The 27,186-nt window shown below is 28.6% G+C and overlaps 1 protein-coding gene across 2 annotated transcripts in view; it reads left to right on the top strand.

Annotated features, from left to right (window-relative positions):
* Positions 1-27,186, top strand: part of LOC100204643 (eukaryotic translation initiation factor 4 gamma 1) — a 95,483-nt gene that overhangs the window by 7,491 nt on the left and 60,806 nt on the right. For both annotated transcript variants that reach the window (XM_065799281.1, XM_065799280.1), the window contains exons 4-6: positions 6,580-6,750; positions 18,779-18,923; positions 23,414-23,748. In XM_065799281.1, the coding sequence (XP_065655353.1) occupies positions 6,580-6,750; positions 18,779-18,923; positions 23,414-23,748 (651 nt within the window). The remainder of the gene's footprint in view (positions 1-6,579; positions 6,751-18,778; positions 18,924-23,413; positions 23,749-27,186) is intronic.

A 27,186-nucleotide genomic window follows, 5' to 3' on the forward strand; every position in this document is an offset into this window, starting at 1 on the left:
ACAGGGAAACTAATTCATTCCCAATAAAACTATAAGCAACCATCTATTATTATTAAGTTGGTAATTACTACAAAAAAAATATAGTGCATAGAAACAGTTTACAGAGAAATCAGAAAGTTTAAGATTGTATGATTCAAAAAAATATAATGATGGCACAGTTTCAAAGTATGGTAGTGTAGGAAAAAAAAATTAAGATAAAAAAACAGAATTAAATAAAAGTTATAAGAGCATCAAGGAAGAAATTCAGTAAAAATATGCAATTTTGCTGAGGACGAGTCAATGAAAAAGAGTTTTAGTCATTTGAGAAGTGATCACTTCTTCGCTCAATCACCTTTCTATTTTTTATCGTTTTCTTTCTTAAGACTGCATACTTTTAGATATGATTTCTGATCTATTTTTCTGCTATTATTTTTGTTATTGTTGACTATTGCTCATCACACTGAATAGCTTGGCTCTAACATCCAGCTAATTGTGTAAAATGAGTCACTGACACTATAGGCAAGCCATTCAGAGCATTAAAGTTACCAACGACAACTATATTAGCTGATGGATAAAACTGACAAATTATGGATAAATCACCGACAAATGATGGATAAATCACCGACAACAACTATATTAGCTGACGGATAAATAGAGAGGGCTTAGTCAATATGAACAGAAATAACATTAAAAAGAGTGCAGTCTTGAGATGAAGGAGAGCGATATAGAATAAAGAGAAATCTGATAGATTGAAGTGGTGCTAAAAGAAAGCACATAAAAGAATAGTCTGTGAATTCAAACCTAGTTTGAAGACAAATGGGTTAATCCTTATGAATGTGAATGCCCATTTAATTCGTAAAGACTCCAATAGTGACAGGCCAAGCCTGTGACTATTATAGTCTTTACAAACTAAAGGAAGATAACCATCAACACTAAGATCGCACGATGAGACAGCTGTACTCAAATTAGACTTACAAAGAGCAAGTTGGTCTGGTGAACTTTGCAAGAGATTAGACTCAACAGAAGAAAAATACAAGCAAAACAAGCCAAAAATATATGAGCACAACAAGCCTTAAGATATATGAGCAAAATAAGCCTTAAGTAATAATAGAAATTAACTTATCAAAAGAGATGCTAATAATATAACAGTAAGTCAAGAAATAAGAAAAACATCAAAATCATCTTCAGTACTTCTTTCAGTTTTAGGAAAATCTAATTATGATGAAGATTTAAACAATTTTGAAAAAGAGCTTATAAAAAAAAAAAATAAAGAAATATGACTAAGCAAAGATTTTTGATACAAATTTTATGGGCGACTCTCATGACTGGAAAAAAAGGAAGGTTCAAAAGTGAAATTGAGAGAATTGTGGAATACCCAAAAAGGATAGAGGTGTACAGAATAGTCATTTCAATGGCTTTTTTTACCAGCAAGTGTAGAATGGCTCTTTCCGCACTTGGGTTTACCTCAAGCAATCTTGATATAACCACCTAAACTTGATTTTATAATATATTTTATTTTCCTTTGTTTTGACTGGAGCTGCTCCAGAGCTCGAGCTAAATATATAAGGAAGCCAGAGCCAATTTTTTGAGCTCATCTCCAAAGCCCTGGTGTTATTAACTAAAGTCAAGACAAGCATTCTATCTTTAATTCATGGGTCTTTTTCCATTACCTGTCCTGATGATAAGGCAGAACTATTTACAGAGAGGTTTTCCTCTAGTTCTATTCTTGAATCTATCAGAGAATCGCTCTTTTTTAGACATCCAAATTACTCCTACTTCCAGTGCTTTAGTCATTTCTTAATTAAACTTCTCTACAGATTGTGATCTATACAAAATTCCTGTCATAGTCTTACAAAAGTATTTTCCAGAACTCCTTTAATTCTCTCTAAACTTTTTTTTAATTGCTTGACTGAATCTTGTTTTCCTACCTACTTGAGAATGGCATCTGATCCAATTTTTGAAAACTCTAGAGAACATTCTTACCCCTCCAAATATTGTCTGATTTCATATCAAGAGTTATCGTCTTATCAATTTTTTTTCTATTACTTGCTAGGTCTTATTCAACAAATTTCTAACATCCTATCATGGGTTTCATAACTTTTATAATTTTTTTTTATCTATATCTGCCTATCTTGATTCTCCTTCGTCGTTGTAAGGTTGCATTCTTTCTTTTCTCTACAAATACTATAATAGTTGCTGCTCAAAGGAGCTATCATCTCTACTTCCATCAATCAAAACTCATTCTCATTTTACTTGTTAATCAGCAAATTTGTATTCTTTTATTGAATTAAAGGTTTTTTGATTTGGTGGATTCAGATTATCTTGTAAGGGACAAGCCAATTTGGATTATGTAACTATGCCAAATAATGACATAATATTTTGTTATCCCAATAGTCAGATATAGCTAGAATAAGAAGTCAAAAACTGTTTTATCACAAAGTCCTTTTTACAATGTCTGATTGTCAGTTGATATTTACTTATAAAAGTTATTAAAGTACATAATAAAATCTAACAAAATAAAAATTATAAAAAAATTTTTTTTTTAATTTTTATGTTAGATTTTATTATGTACTTTTATAACTTTTATGCCTTAAAAGAAAACATAGTAGCAATTACTTTATAATTATTGATGCATTTATTTTAAAAGAATTTTTTAAAGTACACATCTTTTTGCATTAACAGACACTTTTATTCATTCCTGAAAAGTTTTTGAGGAGTTTTTTTTATTGTAATGTCCTCAGAAAATTTTTTCCATAAGTATGGTCCATGATATTAGATTTGGTACAAACCTAGGCATAAAGTTGGTCTTGCAATGAATCTAGAATAAAAAAATAAAATAATTTATAATAAATAATACTAAAATATATGAATGTCATAATGTAAATGAAATAAAGCATGTAATACCTTTTTCAATAAATTTTGAAATACATGATTATACATTTTAATATGTAATTATAAAAACAAAAACAATTGCTAACCAATAAAAAATTAAATTAACCCTTAACCAATTGCTAACCCTTAAGCAAACTCTAGTAAATTCAGCATTCAGTCATTCAGCAAAATCACATCCTTTTACTGTAATTGTCCCTTTATGATCTAAACAATTTTATTCATCTAATTTTTTGCCCGCTTTTATAATACAACCTTCAACTTTTTAATTTTTTTGTCAATTGTTTTCTTGCTTTTTAACACTTTTTTTCTTCAAGTAACTCATAACTTAATAGTGGTTGGTTGCAGCCTTGTTAACAGTGAACTTGTAAATAAAATTAAAAAAAAAATTAGAATACACCTTTAGAATATAAATAAACTTAGAATAAGCTTGCCTGAGACTAGGATTTGTGAAATGATCCCTATATTCAAATTTGCAGGGTACAGAAAAAAATCCTGTACAAAAGTATAAATTGCAAAAACAGCAAAAGTTTCTGTGCAAGACGAGAAACAAATTACACTTTAATTCAAAACAAAATAATACAAAAAAATACTAAAAGAATGCTAAGGAATACTAAAAACACCCTATATATTGAAAGAAAACACCATGCAGATAATTTTTTCAAATTATACTTTTGTACAAGAACTTTTTCCGCTTCCTGTGTTTTTTAATAAGCCCTTAACTGGCACTTGTTTTAAATAATAAAAGTACAAAAGTTTTTATATGGCTAGTTTTAGCTTTTTTGCATTATTGTTTTAAATTACATTAGTGAAGGAATATTTATTACAATTAATTTAACATTCCTTATTATCCACATTTTTTTTCTCCTAATTTTTTGCTTTTTTTATTTTAATTTTTTTACCTTGTATTTCTGGTGCATGTATTATTTATAAAAACATTTATAAAAACCAACTTTTTGTTAAACTTTATTATCAAATAAAATTAACGGAAAATGTTGCCAATAATTATGAATGCTTAAATGTATTTTCGATTATAGTTCAGGCCTCGGCGACAAGCGAGTGCTTTAGCTCTCGCCTACCCTACCCTACCCTAAATTGTTTAACGGGAGCAATTTATCGCTCTCGCAAAAGTGTTTTTTTTCTCTCAAAAGTATAATTATCATTGCAACTAAAATGCAAAAAGAAAAATGAAAAATGCCAAGTCAAAAGAATTTAATTAATTGGATAATAAACAGGCACGGTTTTTTCAACAAAAAAATTTACTTTAAAAGAATTTTTCACGTTTTACAAACGACACTTGTTATGTGTATATTATTGTAGCATTAATGTTGCAAACACATGCTTGTAACAAGTATAAAACCAAATTTTGTATTTAATAAGCAATTTTTATATAAATAATTAGCTTTCTTTAAAAGCAGTATAGAGGAGCAGCTCTAGTGGCTCACCATGTTCGTTTTAGAAGAGCTTTTCTTTGCTCTTGTGCTAATTTACTCCCGCCGAGGCCTGATTATTCTAAATGTAAACTGTGACAATCGAAAAATGGATAGCTAATTAAAAAAATTGTTTCTTTCTTTTCTACAAATACTATCATAGTTGCTGCTCAAAGGAGCTATTATTTCTTATTGATAGTCATCTATCATCTCTCATTGACTCGTCATTCAGCATTTAAGTATCATCCTTTTTCTGTATCTGTCCCTGCATGCTCTAAAAATTATTTGTTTAGTTGTTTTCCCTCGCACTTTATTCCTTTAAAACCTATTTTTGTTTTCGTGACTCATACTACCTAATTTTTAAGTCAACTATTTCCTTGTTTTTTAACTCTATGCTTTGTTTTCTAGTAACTCTTAACCTTATAGTGGTTGCTTGCAGCCTTGTTGACAGTGAGTCAGAATTAAAAATAAAAACAAAACAGAAATAATCATTGATAACATAAAAGAAAAGTTGAGTTTTCACAGACATTTTAAATGCCAACACATAAAACATTGATAATATAACTAGTTATTTTGAGGTAAAAAAAACTAATAGTTGTCAACATAGATACCCCTAAGAGTTTTTTTCATAATTTATGTTATGTGATTTTTGACAATTTAAGACCTCTGCCCCAGTAACAAATCTTCATGTTTTACTGACCATTCCCCCTCCCTAAAATCATGCAACAAGTCCTAAAATTTTTTGTGGTTTTAAATACAATAATATTAAAAATTTTTCAAGCTGATTTCAGTTTCAATATATATTACATATATACATTTTATGTGAAATGGAATGTAAAATGGTTTTGAAGTACTTTTTAAAGAAATAATTATTTCATTTTTATTTCCTATTTTAAAGATTTAATTTTGTAATAGCAATCATAAAACATTATTTTTTGTTGTAAAAAATGCTGAAGTGTTTTTATTTAAAATAATTTTTTACTAATGCAATTAAAAAAATTAATCTTTTACTTTCTTTTAAAAATCTTGTCAAGTTTTATTTATGAACACAAAGTTTTCTAAATAAAGTTCATTTTTTAAGTAAAAAAGTAACAACAAAAAACTGTATTTTGTGATAAAATAAACAAAATGATTATTATATTATGTATAAAATATTTCACCACAGTTGTGGTGAAAACAAGTTGTTATGATAGTTATGAAAAATTTTAGTTTAGTTTCTTGAGTTAATTTAAAAAATTTCATTTAGGTTTAATTATTAGCTATCATAAAATAATTATTGTAATTTTTTAACAGTGATTTTAACGAGAAAAAAAATCATGAATTAAACATAAACTTTTAATTAATTTTAAATAAATTTATTTTAATAATTACAAAAATTATAATAAATGTGAAAACCATTAACTGTTTCTTAATAAAGTTTATAATATAATATTAATTAATAAATATAATGAACATCAAAAGCAACAAATTAAGTCATCAGTTTATTGTTCAATACTAAATGAATAAGAACAATTAAGTTTTTGTTTAGTAACATTTTTGTTTTACAATAGTTAAAAAAAAATTGCGATAAGATGCTAACAATTTACATAAAATTAGAAAGTATAAACTTTGTTGACACAGTGTCATGTGTGCTGTTGTAGATACTACCTCAAACCATTTGTCAATAAAAGTACTTTGTAAAACAAATCAAAAACTTTTTATGAGCCTCACATCACCATTTTTTAAATTTCATGATTGCTCTTGCAGACATTATCTTGAGAACACATAATCGCACTTAATGACAACTTATTGCATTTTTACGAGCACAAAATAGGATGTTGGGCAATTTTTGTTATTGCAAGTTCTGTAGTACCATACACAAATACACGCATATTGCTATTATAAAGTCAATTTTAATGTTTTTTTTTTTTTTTAAATTTTTTGATTAAGAAGACTTTTTATTCAACAGCTCTACAGTGAGTAACCAGACCTTGTATTTGAAGAGTTATCAAATTAGAACTCTATAGCGATGTTAAAAATGATTAGTTTTTTAAGTTTATTTTTATTTTTTCTAAACATTTTTTAGATCATTAAACTATAAATTCCGATCATTTCAATAATTTATTTTAAATAAAATATCACAGTTTTCCTTTTTAAAAATAGTCTATTTTCTTTTAGTCATCTTGAATTTTCTCATGGCAATTGGAAGTTTGTTCTATCAATCTTATATTTACTTTCAGTGAATATTATTTGTTTTATTGATTTGTTTTAATGCAAGATGATTATTTTTACATTATTTTAGATATATAGTAGTTATCCACAAGTCATCAATCAAAATAATATACAAGGGACAGTTCAGCACATGTATCAAAATAGTCAACCTCAACAAATACACCCGTTTCAAGTACCATCCACACACATGACTCAGTACGCTAGTGCACAACCATTTACTCCGAATCCGGTGTATATTCAGGTCAGTTAATTTAAATTCGATTTTATTTATAGTTGAGATAACTTAGTGATCCAAATTAAAATTATGTACTAAAGTTGAATTAAGTAATCGCGATTTGCAAAATCTGGAAAAATATCTGGTCTTCAAACTTTTAGTTTATGCAAAGCCGTGTACTTTGTTTTCAATACATAAACCAAAATTTTGGTATTGGTACAAATTGAAATTTTGGCTGAAACTGATACCAAAGCAGAATTTTGGTTGACACTAACACAAATAGGTAAAATTTCTAAAAAAAATTAGATAGTTTAATTTTTTAAACTAATCAAGGAGAACATGATAAAAATAAATTGAATTTTTTTTTAAATATTTTCTGGATTTTTAAAATATGATCTAGATGATTACTGTAGTAATGTCAGGGGAACGCCTATCACCTGTTTTTAGTAGTCATTTGCATTTTATTTATTTTTAGTAGTAAAGCAAAGCCAGAGAATCTAAAGAAATATATATATATATATATATATATATATATATATATATATATATATATATATATATATATATATATATATATATTATGCATAAAAACCAAAAAATATATAAATTTTTTTAGTAATCATTTACATATAAATTTTATTTATTTTAAGAAGTGAAATGAAGTTAGAAAAGCAAAATTGGTAAATATGTATGCCTAATTAGTATTAAATTCACAAATGCTTGTGGTATATTTAGGGATGCTTATGGTATACTTTCATTTTTAGTAATCATTTACATACAAATTTAATTTATTTTAAGAAGTGAAATGAAGTATGTCTAATTAATATTAAATTCAGGGGTGCTTGTGGTATATATTTAAAATTACACAATAATATAGTTTATAATTAAATAAATAGTTATTTACTTTGCGAAGGGAAATTTTCAATTTTGTTTTGATTATGTATAAACTGATATTTAAATGTTTCACTTAATGAAGACTTATAAATTAATTAAATAAATTGCATGAATATAGTTTATTATTATTCTAATTTACCGCTGAATAGTTATAACAGCGTTACAAAATCAGAATATCAATAACCCCAGGCCTTGTTTTCAAGCATTACATTGCTGACAATTTTTGTTATATTATGTTTTTAAACTAAACTAACAATCTATAATATATTTCTAATAAATATTTTGCAAACACAAGAGTTTTTATTTATACACTTTTTTTAGAAATAAAAAGTTTATTTAAGTTTCTAACTTATAATAAAATAAGTTAATAGCAAAATGACACACTTTGTGAAATAATCATCTAATAAAATATATATTTAAGTTAAATATAGGTAATAAAATTAAAATTTATTTTTAAGTTAAACTAAATTCTCAGTTTTATTTAAAAATATTCATAATTGTTGTTCAATATTTTAATTCTTTTGAAAAAAGTATTGGCTCATTTTTTTTTTTGCAATTCTGTCCTATGAGGGCAGGTTGATTTTAAAACAAATTTATTGGACTAGCAGAGTCTGGTATATTATTGCAAGTTAAAATGTAACTCTGAAGGAATATTTGTATACTAGCTTAGTTTTTTTGAAGAAAGCTAATTTTTCATGCATTATATATAAACAAGATTTAAAAAAAATTCCATTCAAAAACAGTGTTAAAAACAATACTTTAAAAGTAAACAATTTTTTTTTTTTTTTTTTTTAGATTATTCTCCTCTTCAAGGCCCGAGGAGGGCCACTACAGTCGAGGAGGCTACTCATTTTTTTTTTTTTTTGTTTTTATTTTTTTTTTAGTTGTTATTCGTGGTGCAACCCTCTCTCAACTCATTAACTCCGAAACACGAACCCTGCCGAGCAAGGCCGCTGTGCGGAGAAATTAAGTTAAGCACGGTACTTCCAGGGACATGGTGGAAGTTGAACTCCAAACCTCTCGCTTACAAAGCGAGCGCTCTTACCACTACACCACTACCACATTAAATTAAAAAATTATTATACCGCATTAAATAAAAAAAATTTATTAATTTAAGCATATTTAAAAGAAAAAATGTTATTATATTACTTTTATATATATATATATTTATTTTTATGTTTATATTTATTTAGGTCAGGTCAGGTTATTCTGCTACTGGTAACATGTAACCCAGTACAATCTGCTTTATGTCCTGCTGCCTTGTAGGATACGCCTTTTTAGGCAAAGGCTAGGAGATGCCAACTCTGACTTAAAACACACCTTGCCTTAACGCTCTTGGTAAAGTAAAGGCTAGAGATAGTGTCTCAATAAAAATACTCTTCTTAGGCAGACATTAAATGGCTACTGTCTTGTAGAAGGCTTCCTAGGCAAAGACTTAAAGAGTTAACAGATTCTATTTGTTGACCAGCTTCGCACCCCTTCTTCATCTATTAGGCTGGCGCAGATGTATTTTTAATACATTGTTTCCAGTTTAAGATGTTGAATGCTGGATCTTCTTGACTTGATGCATGGGTTTTACTTGTGTCTTTGTTTTTATGACTAGGCAACTTATTCTATTATCTCCTAATGAGGGTACAGCTCTAAAACACAATTTTATGGTTCTGAGGCCAGCTGGTAGTCAGGTTTCCTGAATTCTGTAATAGCTCTCAGAGAGGCTGATTCCATCAACAGCTGAAAAATATCAAAGTAATAACAATGGCATGTTGCACATGGATAGTGTCCCTGTTAGTACTTTTGGTGTGCATTGCGGTGGCCACATTTGGCGCCCTTTGTTACAACTTAGGGTTTATTAATAGTAATGAGGCTATTGCTTGGGCTATTAAACGGTGTTCTGAGTACTATGCTTTGAGTCAAAATCTTCAACAAATTTAAAAATGAATCAAGTACCAAAAACTATAAAACACAAAAAACCATCATCATCACGAAGTTCTCTAAACCTATCATTCACTAGTATTCGTGGTCTTCGAATTAACTTTTCTTCTGTTGAGTCTTATCTCTTACAAAGTTCACCAGACCAACTTGCTCTTTGTAAGACTAATTTGAGTTCAGCTGTCTCATCTTGTGATCTTAGTCTTGATGGTTATCTTCCTTTAATTCATAGAGAACTCCAATAGTCACATGCTTGGCCTGAGCATTTGCATTCGTAAGAATTCACCTATTTGTTGTAAAAATAGGTTTTGAATCCACAGACTATTCTTTCATGTGCTTTCATTTAGCACCACTTGGAATCTTTTGTTCCCTCTCGACGATTCCATGTCGAGCCTCACTCTCCGCCATGGTTATCCTCACACTGTGCTTCTGCGATTGTTAATCGAAACCGTTACTTCCATATCTATCAGCAAAACAATTCTCTAGAAAACTGACGTCTGTTTATTACTGCTAGAAACCATTGTTAAAAGGTTTTGTCTAACGCCAAAGTCACCTATTCTCAGGTCATGAAATCTTGTATCACATCTCAAAAGCTATGTTTTCGTGGCTTCTGGAGAATTTTTAATAGTATTAATAATAAGGGCAATCCTTTAATTCCACCTCTCTTGTATGGTTTAGATTTTGTCACCTCACCTCAAGACAAAGCTGAATTGTTTGTTAAGAACTTTTCATCAATATCATCTCTTGATTCCACTAGTTGCATTCTACCTGATATTGCCAACAAACAGGTTGATCCAATGTTCAACATTGGTATCTCTCCAGTCATCTATAGTCTCAAAACTATTCAACAAGTGCTTATCAGAGTCTTGTTTTCCAGCCTGCTGGAAAGCGGCATCTGTTATCCCTGTTTTTTAAAATTTTGGAGAGCGATCTGATTTGTCTAGCTACTGTCCCATTAGTCTTTTTTCTATCATAAGCAAGGTTTTTGAATCTTTAATTAACAAACACTTAGTTTCTCATCTTGAATCTAATAGCTTACTTTCTGACCATCAATATGGATTTTGATATTGTTGTTCTACAGCGATTTGCTACCAGTAGCAACCGATAGGTTTTATGTGCATTAAATAAAGGTGGAGAGGTTGAGGCCATTGCTCTTGACATTTCAAATGCTTTTGATAAAGTTTGGCATGCTGGTCTTCTCCATAAGCTTTCTTCTTATGGTGTATCTGGCAACATCTTCAAGATTATTGAATCCTTCCTTTCCAATCGTAGCATAAAAGTTGCCTTTGACGAACAGCACTCTTCTTCTTATTCTGTAACTTCAGGAGTTCCTCAAGGTTCTATCCTTGGCCCTATACTCTTTTTAATTTACATTAACGATCTTCCAAATATTCTCAGATCTAAGGTGTCATTGTTTGCTGATAATACTACCATTTATGCTTGTTGTGATAAGAAGCCAACACTCTTTGATTCCTTGGAGGGGGCATTAGAACTTAAAAAAAATCTTACTTCTGCTACAGCATAGGGCTCACAGTGGCTGGTGAACTTCATTACAGATAAAATGTAATTTTTTCAGCTAATCGTTATCGCAATGATTTAGATCTTCCTATATTTATGAATGGTGATGTACTCGATGAGTCATTTCTTAATCTCCGAGGAAAAACTTTTACTTTTAATTTTTCTTGGAAACCATTTATAAAATCATTTTCAAAATTAACATCTGCTAAGGTTGCATCTCTTTATCGAGCTCGACACTTTCTTACTCCGGATTCTATTCTCTATCTATATAAATCTCAAATCTGGCCTTGTATGGAATACTGTTGCCATTTCTGGGGCAGATCTTCTAATGATACCCTTTCTATTTTAGACAAGGTGCAAAAACTCATTGTAAGCATAATTGGACCTGCTCTTGCAGCCAACCTCCAACCATTATCACATCGTCGTAATGTTGCTTCTCTTTCTCTTTTCAACAAATACTATAATGGGCGCTGTCTAAAGAGCTAGCTCTCTTGTGCCATTTACCAAAATTTATTCTCGTGTTACACATTCAATTAAGTCTCATCCTTTTTCTTTGACTGTTCTTAAGTGCTCCAAGGGCTCTTATTCGACTAGTTTTTTTCCTCGAGCATCAGATCTTAGGTATTAGCTTCCTCCATCTTGCTTTCCTGATTTATAATTTGCAATCCTTTAAGTCGTCCTTCAATCGTTATCTTTCTTTACAATCTTTTTCTTTTCTCTTTTAGTAACTTCCAACTTTAATTAGTGGTTGCTTGCAGCCTTTTTGGAAGGGAAGATTTTATTAAAATATCATCATTATTAATATATATCAAATTAAATAATAACATTTTATATTTTTGTGATGAAATTTATTATAATAAATAAATTTTTATCCTTTAATGACATTAAGTAAGGATTTTATTTTCTCCTAACATAAACTCAGTTAACAAACACATGGTTGTGTAAATATATCTGGCTATATTAAAAATTTAAAAAATAGGAAAAAAGTAACTAGCAAAAAATTTGTTTTTTTTGTGTATATTTCAAGTCTCAAAGTTCTTATTTACAGAAAATTGCATTATTTCTCTTAAGAGAATCAACCTGATTTTTAAAAAAGTCTCCATCAAATGCTGAATTTAATCACATTGTTTTTTTTAGCAACAACATGAAAAAAAAGAAAGTATGGAAAAAATAAACTTACCTTAGTGTTTTTTAAATCTATTTTTTAAATAACTTTTTTATACCATGTCCAATTTTTAGACTCAAGTTGACTATAAAATTTTCTATTTTTAGACTCAAGTTGACTATATTTTGAATAAGTTTTTTTTCACATATATATGACCCTATCAGATTTTTTGGTCAGTTTCCTTAAAGTTTGGTGCAAAATGGGAAGTTAAATTTTCTATAATATTTTTAATCACTTTAAATTGCATTTATCTCAACTAGACCAGTATCTGTTTTCCAAAAAAAGTAGATTTTCAATCTGCCCTACTGTCCTATACTATAATGCAAGTAATTGTAACTTTCCCCTATTTGTTTTGATGCAGATTACAGGAAATTTTTCACAAAACCAACAGAAAAAATCATTTAATCATCAGTTCTCGGAATTAGTGAAAATAAGGTCTGAAAAGCATAATTATTTAATTTTAACTTCTTCATATTACCCTTGATCCAAGGGCTGCAATCATGTAACGCAAAAACTTAAGGTGTAAAATTTTTCTGATACTCGATTATATGATTTTTATTTCTGTTCTGTTTAACTGAAATTTTCCTGTATGTTTTGTGCCTTTAACTTCATTTGATTTGATCAAAGTTAAGATGTATTCAGGGATTATATTTTTCTGGACTTTATGATATTTCTATAATTTCCTGATAACTCCTGATATTTCTATAAATTTTTATTTTTTCTTAATATCCAAATTTTTCTGGAAATACAAGTTCAAAAATACAAGTTGAAGTTTTTTTTGTCATCAAATAATTAAAACAGAAAAATTATTGTTCATCAATTACTTGATGCTATATTTTACTCAGGTGAAACGTTTTTACAAATATTTTTTTTTATTTGTATTCATTTATTTCTTATTAAATAAAGTGCTGAGACAAATTGGAGTAGTTGCTTTGTTTTATGTAAATAAAAGTTTTAAAAAAATCCCTAAAAGTTTTATTTATGTAAAACTGAGGGATTACTTAATAAAAACTGAATAAAAGCAATTTTTTTTTTTCATTTACCCGTTCTATTAAAAAATCTATGTATCTATTTAAAATATAAAATCAGTTTTGCATTAATCAAAATTACGAAACCAATTTATAGTTATAGAGAATTATGAGTTGACCCAACCAAAATTAGTATAAAGCTGAAATTTTGCACAGAGGAAGTAGACAGTCTAGATGAGCTTAAAAAAAACTCGTTGATTGCGCTTTGGGATCAAAAAATGGGCCAATTTTGGCAGCGCTAAATTATCTTAAACTATATCGTTAGATAAAAAATATTTTGCTGATCAATATTTATGTAGATACTATGACTTGTAAACAATTATTTTCAAAGTTATTTACATTAAAAAAGTGTAAAATTGTTAAAAGATTAAGCCATACAAAACTTCAATTGTTTTTTTTTTTAAAAGATAAATTTCTCTGCTAAAAACTAAATCATTTCTTTTGTTTTCAATTCAATTACTTTTAATGAAACATTTTTGTATGATTGGAATGATTTAGTTTTACTACAAAAAAATGTTTGCGTCGTATTGAAATGTAAGATTTGCAAGTTTAACGACATGTAGTAAAAGTACATTTTTAAAAGAAAAAAGTAAGTGCTATTTGTGTGCAAACTTGGCTTTGACGAAGAAATGTTTTCTTTGAACTAAAAAGTAGACCACAAACATTCACTGATTGCTAAAGTTGTGACCATACCATTGATTTGACAAAATGATTTAATGTTATTTGAAAAGAGAGGGTGATTGAAACTAGACAAACAATTGACAAAGCATGAAAGTAAACAAACAGTTTGTTGTGTCGGTTCAACACTTTTTTTTAATAGGCTTGCAGCAATTGCAGAAAGAGAGAATGATGTTAAACTATACATTGGTTATGAGCTTACTCATCTCCCACATTCATTATTTAAAAATAATTTAATGCTGAAAGCAAACAATTCCTCTTTGCATAAAGTGATTCTTCCTGACGACAAAATTAAATCAATTACAAACGTTAGCTTGTGCAAATATGTTCTAGACGAAGGTTCCTTACTCCACAGAGTTCTTTCGAACAAAGGTATGAAGTTTATAGAAATTGTTGAGACCTACGTCAGCTATTTAAGAAAAACTATGCCACCACTTATATTATATTTGATGGTTTTGATAAAGAGTCTTTAATTAAGGTTTGTCCACTAAGGCTCTTCCCAAAATCTTGTCATAAGAGAAAGTAATCAGTTTTCGTACTCACAAGTGTTTTCTATCAAATTCACTCAACAAAGCACAATTGATTTTACTTTTTTCAGATTATCTTTAATGAGATTGCCAAGAAATATATATTTGCAAAGGGGATGCCGACATGAAAGTTATCTCTTAATCATTGGAAGTTGCAAAAGAAATTTCACCATGCATTGTTGTTGCTGATTATAAATATATAGAAGTGATGCATATGCATCGTAAAGATGTATTCAATGAGGGTTTTTTTATACCATGAAAGCAAGTAAAAACCCCGAGTATAAAAGATGTTTCATCTTGAATAATGGATTTTCAGAGAACATCTGGTATTTGTTCATGCATGATCAGGATGTGACTCGACATCTTCAATACTGGGAAAAGGAAAACATAGTTTTTTTAAATTACTGCAAAAATTGAATAGTACACAATCAGTATCTTAAATTATTTCGTATTACTGGGCTACCAAAAAATATGTTGGAGAATCTGCTTTCATTCAACTTTTTGGTGGAAATACTGAGTCTTCGTTAAGGAAAATGCGGTTAGTATCTGTATGTTTAATTTTAATTTTTGTCATTCATTTAAATTAGGAAAAAAATTTTATGCTTATCTAAAGACTGCTTAATTTTTCTCTGCAAAATTTCAGCTTTATACCATTTTTATCCGGGTTCGACCCTATTTTTCGCTAGTTCTCTCCTACTATTATTTATTGAGATATTTACAAAAAAAGCATTTACTTTTTTTCCATTATACATCCAGTTGAGAAGTTAATGTAAACTTAATATATATTATTATTTTATTTATCACCCTCTGTGAAATATATTTACAAGTTAAATACACAATTTAATAAAAAAGAGATTGTAAAAAGCATTGTAACTCGAGTTAAATTTTTTTGAAAGAGCTTTAAATGTTTATCACACCAAGTTTATTTAATTATCAAAAATCCAGAACTTACCTTTGAGAAAAAGAAACAGCGTTAAAATTTATTTAACAAGTTTTTTGCTAATGTTTTGATAAATTAGACAGTTTTGATCCATTGAAACGTTTAAATCATTATCTAAATGTTCCAAAAAAAAGAATACTTATTAGGGTGATTCAGATTGTAATAGAAAAAAAAAATGTCACAAAAAACATCCTCCTCAAGGTTGCCTGTGTTCCTTTATCACCTAGGATCATGTGTACCAAAAATTAGACTAAAAGAAGCAATTTTAGGGGTTGCCATGTTTTATAAGATGAATTAACCATTGGTAAAATTTTGTGATTTTCTCAAATTTCGCAAATTTGTTTTTTCATTGTTTATTTATAATTTAGAAATTGATAATATGGCAACCACTAGATCTTCTGCTGAGGTGTGGCTTGTTGGTAAACCTACACAAACTCTGTCGACTGCCAGACTTCCTTCAAGAGGGGATGTTCTTCGGAGGTTGCTCTTCCATCATATAGAAGAGAAACAAGAAGTGATAAAAAGTATTCGGGCAACAATTGAAGCAGTTCTTGTTATATGGGAGAGAGGAAAAATTCCAACTCAAAGAATTGACAATGCGGAAAGAAAGTTAAAAAAACTTAATGACGAATATCTGCTGCTGAAAAAACACCAAGGATCAAAATTGGACAGCTGTCAAATGAAAGAAGGAATTTTCCACGCTGACCTTGAAGAACTTTTTGATATTTTAACCAAGAATGCATCAGAAGTTATGAAAAACGATGAAGATAAAGCATTTTTACGTCAGCAGCAAGAAGATCCATTAAGTTGTAGTATGGCAGGAATTGATCGGAATTTAACAGCTAGGGAGGCACGGAAACGAGTCCGAGAAACTAAAATGGAATTGAGGCGTCAAAGAAGTCAAGCGGAACTGATGGAAAAAACAGAACTCATTTCTTCTTCATCAGCAGTTGACATTGTGAGTGAAAGTAGCTCTAGTTCCTCGGATGATGATGAATATCAGACTCCTTCCGCTTCCAGCACACTGAGCACAAGTGGTTCAACGAAAAAGAAGATGAAAGCTCTAACAAATAATGTTGTATCATCTCTTGATCGTGTTAATATTTCTGATCGCCGTGCACTCTTCGTGGTTGGAACAGTGTCTCAGGCTCTTGGTCACTCGGTAAAAGATTTATCATTGTCGTACAGCACAATCCGCAGAAAAAGGCGATCTGTTCGTGAAGCGGTGACTACAGCTGACAAGGTTGATTTCTCTCCTGATGATCCACTTCTTCTGCATTGGGATGGAAAGCTCTTACCTGATATCACTGGTGGTCAAAAAAAAGTGGATAGAATTGCCATCCTTGTGACTGGTGGTGGGGTGGAAAAATTGCTGGGCGTTCCAAAGATTGATCGAGGTACAGGTGAGCAACAGGCTGATGCTTGCATGAAGGCTCTTAAAGACTGGAAATTGAAAGAATTTGTTCGGGGACTGGTTTTTGACACTACTTCATTTAACACTGGGTTGAACAATGGTGCCTGCACAATAATGGAGCAGAATCTTGACCGTAATCTTATATGGATAGCATGCAGGCACCATATGTTTGAAGTCATGCTTTCCACTATTTTCACGACTGCATTTGGAACCAGTGGAGGACCTGAAGTTGGAATTTTTAACCGTTTCCAGAAACAATGGCCAGCAATCAACAAGGAGGTGTTTACTATAGGGAATAAAGAATTTTACAACTGCGATTTTTTTCTCAAACTCCGTGAAGAAATGGTAGTATATTATAGTGAAGCAATTAAAGGTCAACAACCCAGGGATGATTACTTAGAACTCTTGAATTTGTGCCTTATTTTCCTTGGAGGATCAACTACAACATCGGAGTTCAAAGTGAAGTTTCGGGCTCCAGGTGCAACACACAATGCACGTTGGATGGCAAAAGCTATATATTGTATAAAGATATATTTGTTTCAGGATCAATTTGTTATTACTGCAAAGGAAAAGAAAGGAATAACAGATATAAGTCTTTTTGTGGCATTTGTATACGGACAGTTTTGGAATGAAGCTCCGTTAACTGAACGAGCACCATTTAATGATGCCAAGCTTCTTCAACGGATTCAAGAATATCCAAATCGTACAATTGCAATTAATACAGCAAAAGTTTTGCATCGCCACCTCTGGTATTTTTCTGAACATCTAATAGGATTGGCTTTCTTCGATTCCCGTGTCGACAACAACACCAAGAGAGACATGGCAAACAACCTGAAACAACAGCCAAGGCAGAAATCTCTCAAAAGACTTGATGCTGCCTCATTCGATTGTCACAGCCCATTGTCTTCCTTCGTCACACAACGCACCGCAGAACTTTTCGATCTAATTTTGAAAAATGGAAAAGAAAAAGCTGAATCATTTTTAATAAAAGAATCTTCAGAGTGGGATATGGATTCAACATATCTTGAAATGAAGCACAAGGTTCGTCAAATGAAAGTCGTCAACGATTGCGCGGAACGAGGCATAGCACTTATAACATCCTTTAACTCAAGCGTTATGAAAGATGAAAACCAAAAGCAGTTTCTTCTTAGATTGGTTGATCTTCACCGGAAGGAATTTCCAGTTGCATCAAAGTCTACCCTGATGAAGATGACTGTTGAATGATGAAGATGATTGATTTATTATTGCCTAGTAATAGTATTTAGTATTTATTATCAATAAGAAATTGATAATAAATAATTCAGTAATATAATATAAAAAATGTAAAAATAAAAAATATTTTTTTTACTTTTTGTAACCTTATACCAAAATGTGACATAACATGGCAACCCCTAAATATCATCCGATTTGATTCAAATTTTGCCCAATAACTACTATTGTCATATAGAACAAGGGCAAGCTTGAGGACAACTAAAGTTTTGAACCTACAAATTTTGCATCACCCTAATACTTATTTTTTAAGGATTATTTAACTTTGATTATTTTGAATATTACACCATATCTTTAAAAAGTTTAAGTTAGTATTAAAATACTTTTCTTTTTTACAGAAGAATGCCTTCAAAATATTTTCTTTTTTAACATAAGGTATTCTTAAATACACAAAAAGCGTTTTTATGCCTGGTTTTTTCAGGAAATGTCTTCAAATTATTTTTCTGGATTTTTTAAATATGAACAGGATATTAAATTTGACTTTTGTATATTTAAAAGATTTAGTTTTTTTATTAGTTTAAATCGTACTTAAAACAACATGTTTATAACTAGAAAGTTGATTTTGTAAACAAGGAATTTTGATTATGTGATTATCAAAATTTATATAATGCTGATACTGCTTGTTTTAACATAAAATTAAAAAATGTTATTTTAGTTTTGACTTTAATTTGTATTAATTTTTTTTTTTTTCAGAATACAGATCCGTCACAAGTGTATACTAGTTATAATCGACAATATAATATAAATGCTACCCCGTATAGCTTTTCTTCATACACACAAATTTATCCATCACACAGTTATCCTCATCAAACTCAATCACCACAATATTTAGTTCAAGGTATTTTTATGTTACATTTGTATCGTAAGGTAAGTTTATATTGTTAGTTTGTATAACATGTTTTAGGGTGGTTCAAAAAACAACAGTTTTAAAATTTCAAATATTGTTATGTTTAAAAAACATCAAAAATAAATAAAAAAACCTATTAACATGCAAATTTTTCTTTTTTAGTTAAAAATCGACATTTGTAAAAATGGGCTGCGATATGTTTAAAGGTCTTTAATATTAGTGATCCCTTCTTATTTTTAGTGTGTTTGTTATTTTCTTCTACCAAAATTAATACATGTAGAGGAAAAAAAGAAGATAAGAATAAAACAAAGAAAGAAATGTATATTAGATAAACAATTTTATCGCAACTTTTTTCAGTCAGTATATTAAGGAATTACTTGATAATTTGCACTAGAAACGCGTACAATTTTAAAATTTGTTTTTTAAATGTCTTTGCTAAACTTTTAATGTTTTTATATAGTCCTGTTATAAAGTGTTGAAACAGGTTTCTGTGCTGTGTTTTTAAGGAACTTTTTAAGTTTGACTTGCAGACAAAATTAAACAGAATATTAGTCATAAAAACGCTAATCTAACTATGTATAGAAAAAGAATTTGTTCATCAAATTAATGCGTTATGACTGTCACGAAAAAAAGTCGAAAAGTTTTTTAAGGCTTTGTATCAGACTTTGTAAAACTAAATATATAGTAAATGTAAAGATACTGATATAAGTTTTATCATTGTTTCATTTTTTTTTTAAAAAGAGTTAGACAATAGTATTGAGATGTAACAAAGTACTTTATGACCATCATGCTATGTTTTTTTTTTCCATAATGGCTTCTTGGCTTTTGAATAAATCGTTTAGGCCAGAATGATTTGATCATTGAAACCAAGTTAAAAATCGATTGTTTTATTTTCAGTTTGTTTAATCATTATATTGCTAAGCTTGTTAAAGTACTTCCTATTTCTTTTTTAAAATATAAATCACTTATTTTCAAATAATTGACGTAAGGAAATTGATATTTGTTGAGAAATAACAACTTTCAACATGAAGAAATCTTAGTCTTTTAACTTATTTGTACTTGTAACTTCTTTTTATAGTTTGCATTGCAACGTTTTTGTTCATTCGATTTTGTGTTTTTTTTTCTTGATAAAACACAATTTTTTTTTAATCATTACAGAGCGTGTCTCAGGAAAGCGATTTAGGCAATGCGGTTATCAAGATGCTGTTCAAGCTGCTTATTGGTCCCAGTCTACTTTTGCTTTGTTTACAGTTAATATCTGTTGTTACCTATTAGAGCCCACATCAGTTGTAATAATATCTGACGTTAATGATAAAACAAGCAATACACTACTACTTACTTGAAATTGTCTAATATTTTTAACAGGCCTGTAAAACAATTTTGAAATTAATATTTTTACTTTTCTGAAAGAATTGTTTTATAAAATTATGTGGGGAACAAGGAGCATTAACTATTAAAACTTTAGTAAAGTAATAAAGTATAAATAAATATAGCAGCCTGCCTTAAGTTGCCTATTTCAAATTTAATGTACCCAGTTTCAAAGAACCAAAGAACTTAGAGAATTTTATAAAGTTTATACTTTTACATTGTTAACATGGTTTTAATAAATATTCATCTTTTTATTTAATTCCTTTGTTTTATTTGGTGTTTTTTAAAACAAATGACCATTGCGACAAAAAAAGCATAGAAATGCTTATAAACATCTAGTAAAAACTATCAAACTGCATATAATAACATCAATATGTGCTAAAAACACACACTAAATAATTTTTTTTACCATGCCATTCGCTGCATTTAGTCTGAGAATAAATAAAATAATTGTTACAACCGTCACGCAGAGTTGTTTAAAAAAAATTTTTTAAGACTTCAATACTCTAGCTTTGCCTACTAAATTAAATAACAGTATTCCACATTTCTGCATAGTTTCAAGTCATTTCCATTTTTATTAGCTTAAAGAACGTCAAGTGTTGCAACCGACACTCTTGCGAAATATATAAATACATATATATATATATATACATATATATATATATATATATATATATATATATATATATATATATATATATATATATATATATATATATATATATATATATATATATATATCAATATATATACATACATACATATATATATACATATATATATATAAATATATATATAAATATATATATACATATATTTATATACATATATATATATATACATATATATATATATAATATATGTATAATATAGATGTATCATATATAGATGTATGATATATGTATAATATATATGTATGATAAATATATGTATATATATATTTATATATATGTGTATATATATATATCATACATATATGTATATAAATAAATATATATATTATATATATATATATTTATTTATATACATATATGTATGATATATATATATATATATATATATATATATATATATATATATATATATATATATATGTATGTATATATGTATATATATGTGTGTATATATATATATATATGTATGTATGTATGTATGTATGTATGTATATTTTCAAATAAAATAGGCTTGTGCAATCGAAAGTCAAAAATTTTATTAAAAAAGAAAATTAAAAATACTTAAACTTAAAAAAGTAAATCATTTAAAAGCTTAAAAATTCTTTAGAAAAGGTCAAAAGTTTAATGTTACATAATTTAAACATAATTATTAACTCCAAGGTTCAATTACAACCATATACTCTAAACCGGGAAATTGTTTATTAAAAAGAGTTTGTTTATTAACAAATAGCACAAATTTAATTGTTTTGAAAACAATCGGCATGAAATTTAAACATTTTTATAATAAATTTTTCATAATATATTTGCAAAGGATGTGAAAGTTCAACATCTATAGTTGTTAGACTCATCTCATTACATTTGTCATGAGTTATATTTGTCAACAAAAAATTTATTATTATTTGAAAAATTAATTGTCAAAAAAAATTCAGTGTTAATGAATTTATCCATTTAGTCACACCTATCCAAAATTGGTCCCAACCTCAATTTTGAGAACCAAAAAAACGACCTATTGGACATTAATCTGCAAGGTCTCTTGTATCACCAGATGTAAAAATTAAAATCTAATCTCTATAATCTAAGGAGAAAAACACATTTAAAATTTAATAGCTCTTTGCGCTACTGATTGCACTTGGAGCTCCGTTGTAAATCTGTTTTGTTTGTTTTTTTACTTTTGGGTTATGAAGTTTTTAAAAAATATCAAAAACTCTTTACATATATGTGTTGGCTATAACCTGACAAAAAATCAGCTCTTCAACACTTGTGGTTTGTGTACAGGGACCTTTAGTATAGAATATGGCACTAAAACCTCTTCAAAAAGAGACAACGGATGCTTAACGTTTTTATTATAACCTTATTATTGACTATGGAATTTTCAAAATTTAATAGAATGAAGCCTTGGCATGTATCTTTTAAAAAAAAAAAATTGGAGCAAGATATCTTTTATCTGTGAAAAGATATAGCTTTAAAGTAGAAACCTCGCCTTTGAAAAAGCGACTGAAATGTAGCAGTTTTTTGTGGTTTTTATGCCTTTTAAAAATTAGAGAATTTTTTTTCTAGTTGTTCTGAATTTAAAACGTATAAAAACCTCTTTTTGTTTTAGTAGTTAAACCCACAGGATTGCTTTGTTATTTTTTCTAAACATTTTTGAACAAATATTGGAAATACACGCAATAATAACAACTTCTTTTATTTAAATAGGAAATATATCTTTACTGAATTAGGTTTTAATAAGATATCAAACAGAAGAAAATCCCATATAACCTTAATCTCCCATTAAAAAAACACATACACACAGACATGAAATGATTTCCTTTAAAAAAAATTACTTTATGGTGTTGTGATATTTATTACTTTTTCTTCAAATTGCTGTTGAAATTTTTTTATTTAGTACTTGCAAAATAAGCTTTATACTTCTGAAAAACTTTTTAAAACTTAATAATGATAGTTTTTAATATAAACAAAAATTTCAGACAAGAAGATTTATTATCAACAAATTTTGTCTCAAGTATTTCTAGAATGAAATTCTAGAAATCACTGTTTAACTGTTAAAAAGAATTATTTAAATAATCCAATTTAAAGATGCTTGCTGTTATAGTCAATAACACAATTCAATAACTGGCTTCCATAACTAGGGTGATCAGGGTTTCTTTTGTACCTTGCCCATTGAGCACTGAAGATTGAATGCAAGGTTTCTGTTGATTGCTCACTAAAAATGCCCAATGCCGAACCCTTTTGAGCAATAAATTCAGGAACATGGTAGAACACTGCATGGGCTTTTGGAGTGACTGAAAGTGAGAGTTGAAGATATGAGTTCTTAAAGTCTTTGATATGTTGAACATTTGCAGTATACGTATATGTATATGTAAGATTTTCAGTCTTTACCAAATTCAATAACTTTTTAACCAATTAGGTTAGCCCAATTATTTATTTTTATTATAGGGTATCAAAATGGTGTTATTTTACAAACTCAGCAACATCCTTCTCAAAATCAGCGTGGCTATACACAACCAACACCTAGTCAGCAAATACAACAACATAATGTTCCAATTCAACCAGCTCAAATACCACATCAACCTGAATATCAGCCTAAAAAAGCAGCTATTAAACTTACTGACCCTAAAACTGGTGATGATATTCCCATTTATTTTCCAAAGAAAGAACAAGAAAAAGTGCATATTCATATGGGTAATCCTTACACTCCAAACATTTCCCTACCAATACAAGAAAAAATTGATGATAGAAGAGCTCAAGTTAATGCTTCTTTTGCTGCTCAGGTTAATATTTTAACGATTTGCATATCTTTTTAAAATTAGTGTATTAAATAATTGTTTCCTAATTTATTTTGTGGCATTTTTAAATTATTAAATTTTGAATATTTGTTTCAGTTTTTAAAAGTTTCATGGTTTATACTAGATTCTTGCAACAATTTAGATATTGAGTTTATTAATACCATAAAAAGAGTAGTTTAAAAAAAATTTCTTGCTTTATTACCTTATATTTTATTTAGCACATTTTTCAAACATTTTTAAAATTTGAGCTGTAATTTAGTTGTTGCAAAAAATTATAAATGCGTTGTCATAAAAAGAGTGTGATCTCTTGAAAAGATAAAAAATTATAAATGCGTTGTCATAAAAAGAGCGCGCCTTTCCGGTCCATGACTGATAAATATATACAAATAAACATACATATACACACATAAATATGCACACACACATGCTAATACATTGTTGTTATGGTGTCCCAAAAATATATATAAAAAGTTTGTACACATCAAATTCTTTGTCTATACACTAATAGATGACCGCTTGTATGATGAAAAGATTTTAGAACAAAGAAAAAAGACCTTTAAGTGCTACCTGTAGAAGTTTAAAAAAAGGTTTTTGTTAAATGTTCTGACCTTTTCTAAACTTTAATAATTCTGCTTTATTTAAATGAAACTTACTCCTTAAACAATTCTAATAGCTATTGTTTTTCATAATTTAAAGAACATCTGTAAACTTTTTTAAAAAAGAACTGTTAGCTTTGTATTAGGTTAACTTCTCTAAATCACTGTTCCAAATATTAGGAAATTTAAAAAACAATATATGACAGTGATTTTTATTTTCAGAAAGCGATAAAAATCTGTTTTCAACACACACAAAGGTAAGGCGTCAAAAAAAAGTGCAGCTGTTCAGAAATAGCAATAGAGTTTGACAGATACAAGCTTCTAATAGCTACAACACCTGTTAGTGTTAGATGTGTAATTAGCATTTGTTCACAAACGATGTTTTGAGGAGCTGTTATTAAAGCTTTAGGGGAGAATGTTTGTGATTTAAATATATCTAGAAATTCAATTGCTAGAAGTAGATTTAAGTATATCGAGGATTTAGTTAAATTTTTTTACACTCTAAATATTTATAATAAAATTAAAATAATGTATATAAAGAGTTGTGAATATCTGTTACTAGTCCTGAATTTAATACAAAAGATGATCTCCTACTTGGAATTATAGCTGTCAAGAGCACTAAAGGAAAAGATCAAACTTTTGTTATTAAAAACACTTTTGAGTATTTTAAAATTGCTAATAATATAATTGAAGTCTGTGTTGATACTTAGTAAGTGACCGGGTTTGATACTTGACTAGGTTCTGGGCTTGATTTCATAAAATATAGCTGGGGCTTAGTATATTTTTTCTTATTTAAAATTCATGTTATATTTTGTAATATTTATGCATATATAAACATCTTTATTATCATAATTATTATCTTTATTATCATAATTATCATTATCATAATTATCATCATTATAATCATTGTCATGATCATGATCATCGACAGCATAATAGAGGAAGGCCTAAGCCTTTAAACGTTGTTCGATAGAACGTTTTTTCTAATCTGTCTAAGATTATACCTCCTCTTCTTGTCTTACTAAAGTCACACCACACATCCGTCTAATCATCTTCTCTTACGGCAAATACTGCACCATATAAATACTAAAATTTCTATAACAATGAAAGGATATTGTATGCCAGCATCTAAATAAATAGCAATCATATATGTTTATATTCATATGTATGTATAAAGTGCATCTTGGAAGCTTTTATTTCTTCTGAAATAAAAGTTTAGAAGCTTTTATTATTATAAATCTTTTTTTAGCCCTGGCTATCAACTCCTAGATCTTATAATTTTGCTGGGGCTGGGTTCGCAAAGAGTCTCATCTTTAGCTGGGGCACCAGTCACTTACTACTGATTCTACATCAAGTAATACAGGTAGTCTAAATTGAGCTTTAATAATAATTAGTAGTATTTCTCATAAGTGTTTGTTTTGGTTTATGTGTCGTCAACACACATATGAACTCTAATTAAATAAATACAGGCCATTGCCAAAGTTTAATGTAAGGGTCCAAGCAAATTTATGATCTTATCTTTCCAAAGAACTCTTGAAATAAAAAATTGGATTGAAACAAGCTGGAAATGGGTAACAAGCTTTACATCTTGGCGCTAGCAGCTAAAGATTTTTCCAAGAAACAACTATAATCACCTTATAAAATATTTGGCTTTTTATCTTGGCGTTGAATGTGATAAGCTTGATGTATTTAAAGTTCATCAACCTGGAGCTTGTCACAAGGCAAAATTTATGGCTAATGTCTTCATTAGAAATGGAGTCCACTATTATAACCTTTTTACCTAATGAAAGTAAAATGGACATTGTGCCCTACCTGTGATTTGTGTTACCTGATGAAAGTAAAAAGAAACGTGTGCCTTTATTTTTGTTGCTTATTGTTCCCTATCTTACCTTTAGTCTAAAAGTGCTAAACACGCTGTTTTTAATGATTTTAATGCATTTAAAGCAGTATATATACTCAAGGATGAATATAATGTCAATGTTGGCAATGCTTTGATTAAAAGTTTTCACAAACATTTGTGGTATTTTTTCAGCTGTAGTTGTGTTTTAACTATTTTACTCTTACTTGGAAATGTTTGTCAAGTATCAGATTTTGAAGTCATTAATTTCCTTTCCAGTTCCAGAGCTATAAAAAATAAATATGGAAAAATTTGATCCTATTTTAATTTTTAACTTAATCCTATAATAACTTAATCCTATTTAAAACTTAATCTTACCAAACAACAAGCTTTAAGAGCTTGTCACTGCTGATAGCTGGCTTATATTTATACACTTATGAATTGTAAATCAAGTCAAAGATTGGGTTCATTCTCATCCCAACCTCTCGAAAATTGAATTATAGTGTTTTTGAAATTTTTTTTAGGGACCTAGTGTAACTAACAACTGCGCTGAAAGCTACATCGGATTAATAAGTGATCTTTTTAAATATTCTCAATAAGAAGAACAGCGTCAAAATATACTATTGATAGCAAGAGAGAAGAGAAAAAAGTAACATTAAAATTAACTCAAAACGAACTTTTGAAAATTTAAAGCTTTCTTTATGATAATATATAATGAAATATATCTGTGAATAAAAGAATTACACTGTCAGTTAATGATAATAATGAGATATATTTATCAATCAAGAATTATACTCACAGTTATTTAAGTTAATTAAGTTGATCTTTTCTAGCTCAAAAACGGAAGATTTAGGAATTCTACTGGAAGCACTTAAAATGATCCGAGTTCAATTTTTTAGTATTTGTTTATCTTCTGCCTTAATATAGACAAGGATTTTTGGGTTTACGAAGAAGTTTTGCAAAAAAAAGTTTACATATTTTTGGGACAAA

The sequence above is a fragment of the Hydra vulgaris genome, chromosome 06 (genome assembly GCF_038396675.1).
Source record: "Hydra vulgaris chromosome 06, alternate assembly HydraT2T_AEP".
In the NCBI taxonomy this organism is placed as follows: Eukaryota; Metazoa; Cnidaria; class Hydrozoa; order Anthoathecata; family Hydridae; genus Hydra; species Hydra vulgaris.